The sequence below is a fragment of the Dipodomys merriami genome, unplaced genomic scaffold (assembly GCF_024711535.1).
Source record: "Dipodomys merriami isolate MVZ:Mamm:240054 unplaced genomic scaffold, mDipMer1.0.p SCAF_19, whole genome shotgun sequence".
In the NCBI taxonomy this organism is placed as follows: Eukaryota; Metazoa; Chordata; class Mammalia; order Rodentia; family Heteromyidae; genus Dipodomys; species Dipodomys merriami.
Window position 1 is genome coordinate 18,249,619 of NW_027203270.1, and position 12,056 is coordinate 18,261,674.

The 12,056-nt window shown below is 51.5% G+C and overlaps 1 protein-coding gene across 6 annotated transcripts in view; it reads right to left on the reverse strand.

Annotated features, from left to right (window-relative positions):
• Nucleotides 1-5,337: 5,337 nt before the first annotated feature.
• Nucleotides 5,338-12,056, reverse strand: part of Tom1l2 (target of myb1 like 2 membrane trafficking protein) — a 137,518-nt gene continuing 130,799 nt past the window's right edge. For 5 of the 6 annotated variants that reach the window (XM_070027559.1, XM_070027555.1, XM_070027554.1 and 2 more), the window contains 3 exons: nt 11,990-12,049; nt 10,002-10,038; nt 5,338-9,266 (listed from right to left, as the gene is read on the reverse strand). In XM_070027559.1, coding sequence (XP_069883660.1) covers nt 9,118-9,266; nt 10,002-10,038; nt 11,990-12,049 — 246 coding nt within the window. In that variant the 3' untranslated portion in view covers nt 5,338-9,117. The remainder of the gene's footprint in view (nt 9,267-10,001; nt 10,039-11,989; nt 12,050-12,056) is intronic. The other variant, XM_070027558.1, reaches the window with a different exon arrangement.

Genomic DNA, 12,056 nt, shown 5'->3' on the forward strand with positions numbered 1-12,056 from the left:
GAGTGGGGTGACGCCGCGTCAGAGCACGGCTCCTGGAAGCCGGGCCCTGGGTCACATGCGCGCCGCCTGGTCGACCCGGGGAATGGGGGCGGGCGGGGGGGGGGGGGGAGCGGTTGATAGGGAGCGGCTGGCGGGGCCCTGGCCAGGTGGGCGGGTTCTGGTGGACACCTGGCTGGGGCAGCTGCCAGGTGCATGTCACGTGCACCGCGACGGGCTGACCGCGGGTGGCCCGGCCGCCCCCCCTGGGGATTGCGCACCAGTCAGCCTGACCCTGCCGGACCTCGGTGTTGTGAACTTCTCCGAGATGAGCTTCGCATCTCACTCTTGGTCTCCAAGTATTTTGCCCAACCATGCTGTGGGCAGGCAGCACTCTGCACTGCCTCCTGAGCCCCCCTCAGACGCCCCGACCTTGCCCCCCCCAAGCCCGCCCCACTGCTCCCCATCTCTCTTCTCTGGCTCTGATGATCCTTCACTGGGGCTGGAACTAAACTGGGACCCGCCCGGGTGGAGGTGGAAGGAGGCAGGCAAGCCGACTGAGAGACCCTAGATGACTGCTGACTTGGGTGATCTGGGCCGGGGCTGACCCTTGTGGGATCATTCCAGCTGGATTCTGCTGTGATCTGCCCAACTGATTTCTAGCCCTCTCTGCTCAGATACTCAACCATAATGGCATCTCAGGCTCTCTTTCTGGGTCACAATAGTAGATTTTCCTCAGAAGAGCTAGTGGAGGCACACAGTGAGAACAGACTGAAAGGACGAGGGGAAAAACACCTGTCTCCTAGGAGCTGCTGGATAGACTCACAGAGGGAAATGGGTCCAGCTGGACACCAGCCCCCTCCGTAGCATCCACCCCTCCCTCCTCGCCAGCTAGGCATCATCTGACTGCTCCAGAGCCAAATCCACTCCTAATCCTACATGTTCTGTTCCAGGAATCCATGTAGCTCACTCTACCCAAAACTTGGAGAGTCGTGGAGATGTTGGTGGAAGAAAACAGGTTTATTCCAGACTGGCCATGAAGGACACAAAAGAGAATCTCCATCTCCAGGGGCAAGAACTTTTTATGAAGGAAATGATGACTGTGGCCATGGACATCCACATTCTGCCAATACAGAGAAAGACTAGGTAGGGTAGGGTGTTACAAATGTAACTAGATGGTATGGGTTTTGTAGCTAGAGATTTAGCAGGTAGCAACATTTGGGTTAAGGTTTCTCCTTAGAATTGGCAGTATTCAGGGCCTTGCACTGCTAGGCAAATGCCCTACCACTTTAGCCACTCTTCCAATTGCTTTCCAGTGGCTGGAATGCTGGAAAAAAGATTAGGGAAGGGTAGAGGGCAAAAAGTAAGGGAGGGGGAGCAAGGGGCAGTTCTGAATGATTCCCTCTTAGGTTATACTTTAAGAAAATTTGACCCTCTGGGCACTGGTGGCTCATACCTGTAATCCTAGCTACTAACGAGGCTAAGCTCTGAGGATCATGGTTCAAAGCCAGCCTGGGAAGGAAAGTCCATGAGACTCTTATCTCCAGTAAACTGTGGTTCAAATGGTAGAGCCCTAGCCTTGAGCTAAAGAGCTGAGGAACAGCACCCAGGCCCAGAGTTCAAGCCCCATGACCAACCAAAAAAAAAAAAAGAAAGAAAGAAAAAAGAAAAAAAAATTCACCCAAGTGCTAGATTTCTGGGTTTTGTGGAAAAAATGGGACCCTGGGGGAAACCTGGACTTGGAAGTGGGTTGCCCCTTTAGCCAGGGCTATGAACTGCTTCCTTCAGTCCTGCACATCACCACAGCCCACTTGAGTCTTCTGGACACAAATGGAATGAAAAGGTTCCTGTGGGCATTGGGTTTACCTCCCACACATCCCTTTTCACAGATAAGGGGAGTAAAGACTCGAGGGTGACAGGAATATACCAGGCACCACAGGTGAGGCTGTGGCTAGAGTAGGTATCTGGGAGAGAAGATGATCTTCTACAGAAACATCCACTGATTGACTCCTCAGAGGAGAGGTTTGGCTTCTTCTTCTTGAGTTTCTTGAGTAGATCCCTCTGCAGGTCACTTAGAAGTACCTCAAGTCCCAGTCCCCCCCCCCCAGTTCTTTAGTTCTGTTTCTCTACTGCCTTGTGTCTTGGAGCCCCTTGGAGAAAAAGAGGTGGTAGGGCCTTGCTCCTCAGGTAAATAGCCAGGACTGTGGCAAGGCTCTCCCAGCTCAGGTAGACAGCAGGTCCTTTCAGCTCAGGCCTGAGGAAGGAGGGCCGAGGGAGCAGCCCAGGACTTTGTTCAAATGTGTATACCCCAGGAGTGCCACTCCCACCTCTAATCCTCTCCATATCACAGTGACCATCCTGCCTGCTAGAAATCATCTGCTGTCTTCCTTCCTTCCTTTACATGTGCGCACACCCACCCACACACACCAGTCTTGGTCTTGAACTCAGGGCCTGGGCACTGTCCCTGAGCTCCTTTTGCTCAAGGCTAGAACTCTACCACTTGCGCCACAGTGCCACTTCTGACTTTTTCCGCGTATGTGGTTCTGAGGAATTGAACCCAGGGCTTCCTACATGTGAGACAAGCACTCTACCACTAAGCCACATTCCCAGTCCCAAAATTACAATTAATTTTTTTTTTTTTTACATGTGCTGGTCCTGAGGCTTGAACTCTGGGACTGGGCACTGTCCTGAGATTTTTTTTTCCCCCTCAAGGCTACCACTCTACCCCTACTTTTTATGCTTTTTAAGGTATTCTTGTGTGTGTGTCCACGTGTGTGTGCATGTGTGTGCACCACCAGTTCTTGATCTCAGGGCATGGGCACTGTCCCTCAGCTTTTTTCTCAAGGCTAGTGGTCTACTCCTTGAGCCACAGCTCTGATTGTAGTCTTTTGGTGGTTAATCAGAAATAAGATTCTCACAGATTTTCCTACTAAGGCTGGCTTCAAACTATGATCCTCAGATCTTAGCCTTCTCAGAAACTAGGATTACAGGTGTGAGTCACTAGTGTCCAGCTGGTTCTTAGGGTTGTTTTTTGTTTTTGTTTTGTTTTGACTATGCAGCCCGAGCTGGCCTCAAACTCCAGTTCCTTTCACTCAGACCTCCTAAGAAGTGGGATTACAAGCATGTGCCACCCTGCCCTCCCTCCGCAGTTCCTGGCCTAATTGTGGGAACTCTTGGGAAAGAGGTATCCTGTCTGCCAGCAGGAAGTTGGCCTGCAGCTGCAGAGAGCCTGCAGTCAGATATCCACAGGGATGAGCCAACCAGGAGAAAGCAGAGCCAAGACATACAGAGAAGCAGATACCTGGCCAAGCACATAAGCACCTGGATCCAGCTGTTCCTGAAGCTGATGTCAATTAAATAAACAAATTCCTCTTTTTGATTAACTGATTTATACTGCAATCAAAAAAAGGTCCACTATACTATTTCAAATGAGGTGCTTTGGGCCATGAATTTCTCAGCTTAGACAAAGGTGTCCTGATACTGATAACCTTGTTTATTTTTTATTTTTTTTGCCAGTCCTGGGGCTTGAACTCTGGGTCTGGGCACTGTCTCTGAGCTTCTTTTGCTCTACCACTTGAGCCACAAAGCCACTTATGGCTTTTTTTTTTTTTTTTTTTTGAGTAGTTTGTTGGAGATAAAAGCCTCACAGACTTTCCTGTCTGTGCTGGCTTTGAACCACAATCCTCAGATCTCAGCCTCCTGAGTAACTAGGATTACAGGCGGCAGACACCGGCACCCAGCTAACCTTGTTTATTGACAGAACCCCTATTTTTTTTAGGAGCAATGAATATACTGGGGAAATGAGCTATGGACAGTACTCACCAGGGATGATGAGGCCTTTCCCTCCTAGGAGGCTGGTCAGCTGACTCAGAGCTGCATGACTGTCCCCACCTCCCCTGTCTTCCTCCTTTTCACTTTCTCCTCCTCTTCCCTTTCCTCCACTGTGGCTAGTCTGTCCACTGCAGCTGCCCAGCTGCCCAGCTGCCCTGGGGCTCTGTTGCTCCTTCCTGCAGGCCCTGGAAGAGAGCTTCAGCATTTCCTGGTTGTGGTGTGCTTCATTCTGGGAACTCAACCAGGCTCTCAGAGCAGGTCCTGCTCTCCAAGGGTAGAACCCAAGAGCAGCCCCTCCCCCAACCCTGTCCCTCTGGCACTGGCCTTGCCTGGGAACATAGAAACCACAGTGGACCAGATGTCCTGGTGAATCCACAGCAATCTCTAGGCCAACTTTCTCTCCACCATGCAGGGACATAGCTCTAGTTTCCTGGAGTACCACAGTCTTGGCACAGGACTGAGGACACAGCATGGTTCATGGTATCTGTTCAGCGGGAACTGGGGTTGTGAGCCTCCTTCCTGTCAGAGGCCTTCTCTCTGCTCTTGCATGGAGTGTGCATATGGGGAAGCACTGTTCACTCCAACTGGCCAGAAACAAGCAGGATCTCATTAAAACCCCCTGGAGCTCATGATAGTAGTCGATCAAAAGAAGCTGGGTTGTTATACTTCTGGCCTAGGCTGGTGACCCCTGCCATGTACCCTCCCTCCTCTTCTCAGCAGCTGGAAACTCTGTCCTATGCTACCCATGTAGAAGGTTTCATTGTTGGCCATGGAGATGGCCTCCATAACCCTAGTCCAGGAGATACAAGTTTGGGTTTGAGGGCTGAGTCTTCCACGCCATGCACCCAAGACCAAGTCTATAGCTTTTTCTAGTCCCAAATAGTACAATGAAAGCCATGAGTCCCCTGCACTTGTGATCCGGCCTAACCTGGGTTGGTGAAGGAATTAAAAGGGTCTCCCAAGCCACCAGAAGAAGGCACGAATACCCCAGGTTCCTAACAGCCACCCATTGCAGCCTCTCCACCTTTTAGCAAGTACTGTAGGGCCCACTCCACCCCCCCACCCCCAAGCAAGAAAGCAAGAGAGATGGTGGGGAACCAACACAGATAGGGTTCTTTTTGTGGGGGAGAAAATGTTCTGTAATTGTATTGGATCAGAAAGGATCCAAAACGACTCAATTGTATATTTTACATGGGTAAATTATATACTACACCAATTATATATCTCAATAAAGTTGTTACCAAAGAAGGTGAGAGATCTAGGATGAAATACAGGAAGAGCTATAGCTCCTGATTGCAGTGTGAGCACTCAGGCAACCAAGCAGTTTTACAGCCACTACTACCAAGGCCCACTGGGCAGAGTACAGGGAGCTTCCTGGTAGGCAGATAGGCAGCCGGAGAGGGAGGGATGTCCCTAGCTGCTTCCTCCAACAAGGACCCCAAGGACCCATAATAGTCCCTGTTTAAAGAAGCTGGGGAGGTAGTCCAACCTGGTAGGCCCTTGGGATGAAACCACAGAAATCACACAGGGAACAGTTCAATTATATGTTTATTGTGGAGAGTTTTACATGCAAGAACCCAAACTAGAGAGATGGCATCTGGAGGGAGAGCCAGTGGGGTAGGTGGACACTCTGATGTCACTCTAAGCCTTCCAAGCCTTGACCCACCCTCCAGAACCAGCTCTGCCCACAGAAACACAAGACAGTGATGAGACACCAGACTTCTGGGACAAAGAGACAACAAACTCAACACATTCCTCTTTTCAATAGCCCCCAACAATCCTGAGAACCCTCACAAATGAAGTGCAAGCTTTAGGAAATAAATACTATCCCTGCTACCCAGGAGAGCTTGGAGGTTTGGGACATGGCAGGAGCAGTTCTGATGCAGGGCTGACAGGTTCCCCAGAAGGTGCTTGGCAACCTGGGAAGCCAGGCTTGGACCCCCATGGGCAGGTGGGGTTGGAGATGGGCACAGGGCAGAATGGGGAGCATCTTTAGGTGGAAACATATTCCTCTGGGAGTGGCTGGTGCCCCGTGGCTGCCCTGTGTGGTGGAAGAACCCAGCTCTCCCAACAAGAGATGGTGGAGAGGCCAGGGGGCTGACCCAGCAGTGCAAGAAGCTGAGGCTGGGCTCAGCTTCTTCCTCATGCTGCTCTTCTCTTGGCTGAGCCACCAGTCAGAAGACAGCTTGCAGCAGGGCTAGTTGGGGGGGGGGGGTAGCAGCAAGAAGATGAGGGCAGGAGCCCATACCACTGGGCCACACAGAGGCCTGCCACCATTCTCGAAGCTGCACAGTGCTGTCAGGGGATGGGTTCTTGCCTCCCAATGGGCTGCAGTGAGAACACAGGCCTGAGAGCACGGGGTGGGGAGGGGAAGGGCAGTGAGCCAAGGCACAGTCACTCACAGAGGGGGCTCATAGACAAAAATGACAGGACGGACAGACAGTCACATTCCCCTCTGACCAAGGCCAGCAACAAGTCCCTTGTCCCATGTACTAAGAAACAAGTAGGTCACTCTCAGCCCAGCCACAGTCCACCTGCTTGAGGCCTGGGCTGGAACCACTCTGTGGTAGTCTTGCCAGAGGCCACTGTGCTGGGGTCAAACTGCAAGCAGTGACTTTTGTTTGTTGCTTCCCACTGGCCAAAAAGGTAGGCAGGAGGTTACTCTTCACACCTCAGCACACAATGAACAAAATAAAGGTTAAACATATCCCCAAGAAAATATTTTGACAAAATAAATATTTTAACCTATAATCAGGTATAATTAGTGCTTATGAGGCATCCCAGCAATAATTTAGTGTAATTAAGTACATACTGTATCTGTGATTTCTAACACTTATGGAGGCTGATGGCTTGCACGGGTCCAGGTCCAGCTTTCCCAACTAGTCCTGCTCCTTTCCTTACTAAGCTGGAGGCCTGAGGGGTATGCCCCCCACATGGAGGGCGAGGGAGGATCACAGGCCCCAGGACAGGGCAACCCATAAGGGATGAGTAAAACCCCGTTCAGGGCAGCTGGGCCTGCCCTTGCTTCTGGTGTGGGCCTTAGATATATTTTACCTCAGCCTGCAGGTAGGGCAGCTACCTCTGGACAGGATGTGAACAGAGGTATGTGAAAGCCACCAGAGGGCTGTTCCAGGCCAGGAAGGCAGGACTTTCTTGTCTGCATGGCTAATGGCCTCCTGGCAGCTCACAGGAGACCTCCAGTACCTGCTGCCTGTGGGGCAACCAGCTGGAGTCAGGGGATGCGAGCATCTCTGGACATGGGTACTAAGAGCAGCTTTGCTGGGGACCCCCTGAATTCAGACAGGTCCCTGTATGGCCTTGCTTCCTACGGGAATTGATCGTCTTCTCTATGTAATACATAGGCAGGGAGGCTGCCTTTTCCCTCAGAAGATGCTGGCCTGCCTCCTCACCACTCACCAGCTCTGGCAGGCTAACAGAAGTGGGCTCTGACCCTCACAGGATCACCCCACCAGACTATGCAAGGACTAGCTCTCTGGGTATGTAGGCCCCCATGCCAGCAACCTCCCCTGTAGCTTAACCCAACCAGCTCCCTTCAGAGGTCTTAACAGCCAAGCTTGCCTCAGGGGCTCTGCCCTTGAGAGACTGAGAGAGGGGCCTGGGTTGGCCAAGAGCTGGGAATCAGAAGGTGGAATATGGCAGATGCTCAGAGGATTGGACAGGAAGCAGGCTGGCTGAACTTGGGAAGGTGCTTCCAGGGTATCCTCTGCAGTATGAGTATTATATCCCCTACTGGTTCTGTTAGATGGACCCAGTATGCAGGCTTCCTTCCTAGAGGCTGCTGGAGGGGTACTGGACAGCATGGAGTCCTGGGGCAGGACCATTCCTGCCCTCAGCCTTCACTGCAATCCTGGTTATAAGAGCATCACAAAGTGCTGCACTGGTATTTTATCCCTCAAAGCCTGGCCTCCTCTCTGTGATAAGGTTGATCTCTGGTGGTGACAGGGGGAAAGGATGATCACATCATGAACACATGGTAACCTGGGGTGCCAGAGAGTACAGTGAGCAGGCCCTAAGACTCAGGAGGGGCTGCTGCTGCTGCTACAACATTTGTTTTCTGATAATGGCAGCTTAGGGAAGGACAGGGTTGGACCAGGACATGGCTAATGCTGAGTCCATTGCCTGAGGCCAAAAAAACACCAGCAAGGACACAGAACAGGAGCAGGTGTCACCAGCCCCCATCTGCTCAGCCTTAGGCTGTGGCCTTCAAATGGGAAGTGGGGGCTAGGGGACATGTAAGGTGGGAGGGATCATTCTGTCAAGACAGCTGGGAAGGAGGCTGAAGCCCCTTTCAGGGAGGGCAGAAGGAACTTAGTGTCATTCTAGCCATTCAGTCATTTGGAGCCTCCAGGCATGGTGCATAGCTGTTTGCTACCAGGCCTGGGTATGGAGGCTACTACAGGCCAGGCCAGTGCTATGGGCATGGTACAAATGCAGCAAACCCACATCATCTTCCCACATATGCCGGAGCCATGCCTCTCATACAATCCTCTCCAACACCAGGGTCAGGTGTGGGGGTGATGTGCAAAGTATCCACGGAGGCCAGTTAGTTTGTAGCAGAGCTTGCTACTCAGCATGCCATGTGGCCAGAGTTTACAGGTTACATGCTGCCTCCCAGATGCCCTTGGTTGTCCCTACACCAAGAGCCAAAGGTCCTTCTGGGCCCTTTGGTTCAAGACTTAGCTGCTGAACCAGCACAGGCATGAGGAAGGAGCTGGCAGCCCACAGAGCCCTCTAAAGTGCCAACGCATAAAGTGTCACAAGGTGACACACAGTCCAAGGAAAGAGACTGAGCCTATGGGCACAACTGAGCCTTGCTCTTCCAGAGATGTGACACCAAGCCCTTTCTGGAAGAGAGGGGCACAGGGGAACAGCATGCCTGAGGAAAGCCACTGAACCAGGAGGAGGTGGGCACATGTGGCAGGGCTAGAACCTGACCCATCTCTATTGGAGATAATGAAGGGGACAGTTCAGATGCTCTGCTCAGGATTACCAAGTGGGGGCTGCCCTTCTTGGGGCTGGGCCACTGGCTCTTCCTGGGATGACCCAAGGCCAATGGAGCCCATGCAGGTAGGGGAAGGAAGCCTCTGGCTGCCACTGTCCCACCACCTAGAGAAAAGAAGGTGACAAAAGCTGGTCCTGACTAGGAGAGGTCTGGGAGCAAACACAGTGGTGTTTCCATGGAGACACAGGTGTGCAGGCCGAGGGGCTGGGGAGCAGTGGCCAGTGCCCGTGTCCACTAGGGGAACCAGCAGTGCCCTGCCAATCAAGGGAGGCAAACCACAGAACAGCTCACAGGGCAAAGAGGGCATCCTCAGACCGCTCTGGTTTCTTTCGACCAGAAGGGTTGGAGGCTGGCGCAGGGGCTTCCATAGGGGGTGAGGGAAGGTCAGGAACCATTTCAGCAGCTTTGGCTCTTTCTTCCAGGAACTTATCAAACTCTGCAATATAAACCAAGGCAAGGCACAGGGTTAGTGGGAGATATAGCCTTCTTGTTTTCTAGGGTATGCTTTACTTCTCCCCACTGAGGCCAACCTAGCAGGAGATTTCCACCTCTAGTTTGAGAGGTACCATGTTGCCCTAGCTGCCCTCTGTCCAGAGGCAGGAATGGCAGGGCAAGCTGCGGGTCAGCACCATTGATTCTGTGCCTTTCCAGCTTGGGGATCAGTCTCAACAAAGTTAGTCCTCTCTCCCATATCTACTTGCAAGGCAAGCAGGAAGCCCAACTTGAAGCTGATGATAGGGAAAGGATCTGACAGCCCGCAGGCTCTGCAGGAAAAGTTTGGGGAAACACAGCCCAGAGAACTTGCCCCATCAAGGACTTATATCTCTATTTCCCAAATCAGCATAGGGCCAGGGAGGGAGGAGGGAAGGAGGATTCTTTACTGGGTCTCTACCTGGCCTGACTGACCAGGGTTGGGACCCAGATGGCAAGCTGTGGCAACTATTAGTTTTCCCAGTGAAAAATCATGTTTTGTTTTGTTTTTCCCCTTAAAGGAGATGGGAAATGTTACTTCCTATATCATCACAACCCTGAAGGACACAGCTCAGGGACTTAGCACTCATAAAAACTTTGGCAACAGAGGCTCTATAAAGAGGTGGGCCCAGTACTTGTATAGCCCCAGAGACTAGGGTGGAAGAGAAAAGGGGCCTGCAAGGTCACTGGCTGGGCTTACCTTCACTTGTGACACCCTCTTCCAGGTCATCGCCCTTCTGTTGGAGAAGCAGATAGAGTAGCATTAGGGCTTGTCCTAGCCTTGCCTGCCCAGCCACCTCTGCCCATCCATGACCACTTGATTGGCACATCTCAAAATGAACAAAACTTTATTTTTGTAATAGCAAAATACTGCTCTTCTTATTAGAAGCAGAAATTTTGTTAAACAACAACAACAAAAAAGATAAAGGGAATAGGAAACAAAACCAAACAGGTTCTAAGTTTTGATCCCTCATACGGGCCAGAAAACAAAAAAAAAAATTTTTTTTAAAGTATAAACTGGGTCCCTCTCCTGGGGTGAGGATAAGACCCCACCCATTGATTCTTTGACGGCTCTGGACAGAAGCCAGGGTAGTCATAGGAGGCTGAGGTGTACCAGTGTCTCCAGATGTGCTCCTCTGTGCAGTATCTGCTCACTGTCAGTGTGGGGTTCTGGGAAGACACTGTCCCCAGCAATAGTTAGGGGCTGCTTGGAGCCTGGATTGCCGCCTCCCCCCCCCCCAGTTGGTACTTTGACAGTGGGAGCTCTGTCTCCTGGATCCTGAACAGAGCCTTCCCCTGTGGTCTAGACCTGAATCCTCCTGCCAGCTCCTTGAAGGGAGTCTGCTGGGAACATTGTTAGACAAGATTCTCCTTTCTTTCTTTCTTTTTTTTGGGGGGGGTCCAGTCGAGGGTCCTGAACTCTGGGCCTGGGCGCTGTCCCTCAGCTCTTCAGTTCAAGGCTAGTGCTCTACCACTTGAGCCACAGCGCCACTTCCGGCTTTTTTTTCTTTTGTGCTTATGTGGTGCTGAGGAATCGAACCGAGGGCCTCATGCATTCAAGGCTAGCGCTCTACCACTGAGCCACCTTCTCAGCCCAAGATTCTCCTTTCTGAGTCTTAGGTCCCTTGAAAAGGGAGGGCTTCAGCACTTCCTGCTCTTCCTTTGTGAAGGAAGCTATTTCTTTTCTGAGCATCCTTTAGGAAAAACCATGGGGCGCTTTTTTTCCCCCCTGATACCAGGTTAGCTGTTTCTTTTAGCTAGTGAGTGTCTGTGGAAAGCCTGGCCTTCCAGGAAGGGGAGAGATCCTGATTGTCAGAGGCCTGCTCTCCTCTTGTGGAAGATGGCCCAGTCACCAGCCTGGGTCTCTAGATCTGGGAAGAATTCAACCTAGCCCGTCATGACCCTGGGAAAGCCACATCTCCCCACAGGAAACTTCTTCACTGGACACTGACCAACTCCTTCCCTTCCCAGAGCTACAAACTTTGTAAGGAACAGAGGGATGAACCTGTAACCATTTTCAGATGCATAACATCCTTGGCTTTCATCCTGTTTCTTAGAATGGAATAACACTCTTTGGGGGAAGGTTTTTTTTTTTCCCCCAAAAAAGCACTAGAAGATACTGGGCAGGGGGATGACAGTGAATTAAAAAAGAAATCCTCTCAATTCATCTCTCTATATTTCACAATTAAAAAAAAAAAAGGGACTGAGGACATAGCTCAGAGATACACTTGTCTAGCATGCACAATGCCATGACTTCTGTCCCCAGCACCGCAAAAACAGAAATTGAAATAAAAATAAAACAGAAAAATTACATTTAAAAATGAAAACAAAAACAAACAGAAATACTCCCCTAACCCCCAAGCACACACCTCCTTGAAATCAATCCAGAGGAGTCACCCGACGCTGGGTCAGCAGCTTTGCTCCCAGACAGTGGGATGTCAGGAAGGACCTGCCCACACCTGTGCAGGACTGTGTGGATGAGGAACTGTACCCTGAGCCCCACCCATCACTGGCCTCCAGAAGTCTTCCACAGCACCCCTTGCCGAGGCCAAGCACTGGGAAGGAAGGTGGCTGCGGAGGCTCCTGACCCTCCTCCACCCACAGATGGGGGCTCATCAGCCCCCCCATCCTCAGAAGAACTTCTGCCTAGCCACTCCCCGTACACAAAGTATAAAAATCGAGTCTCACCAGGTCCGTCCTGAGCCACACCTCAATGTCGTCCATGACAGAGGGCTGCGAAACGGGGATCTATGGA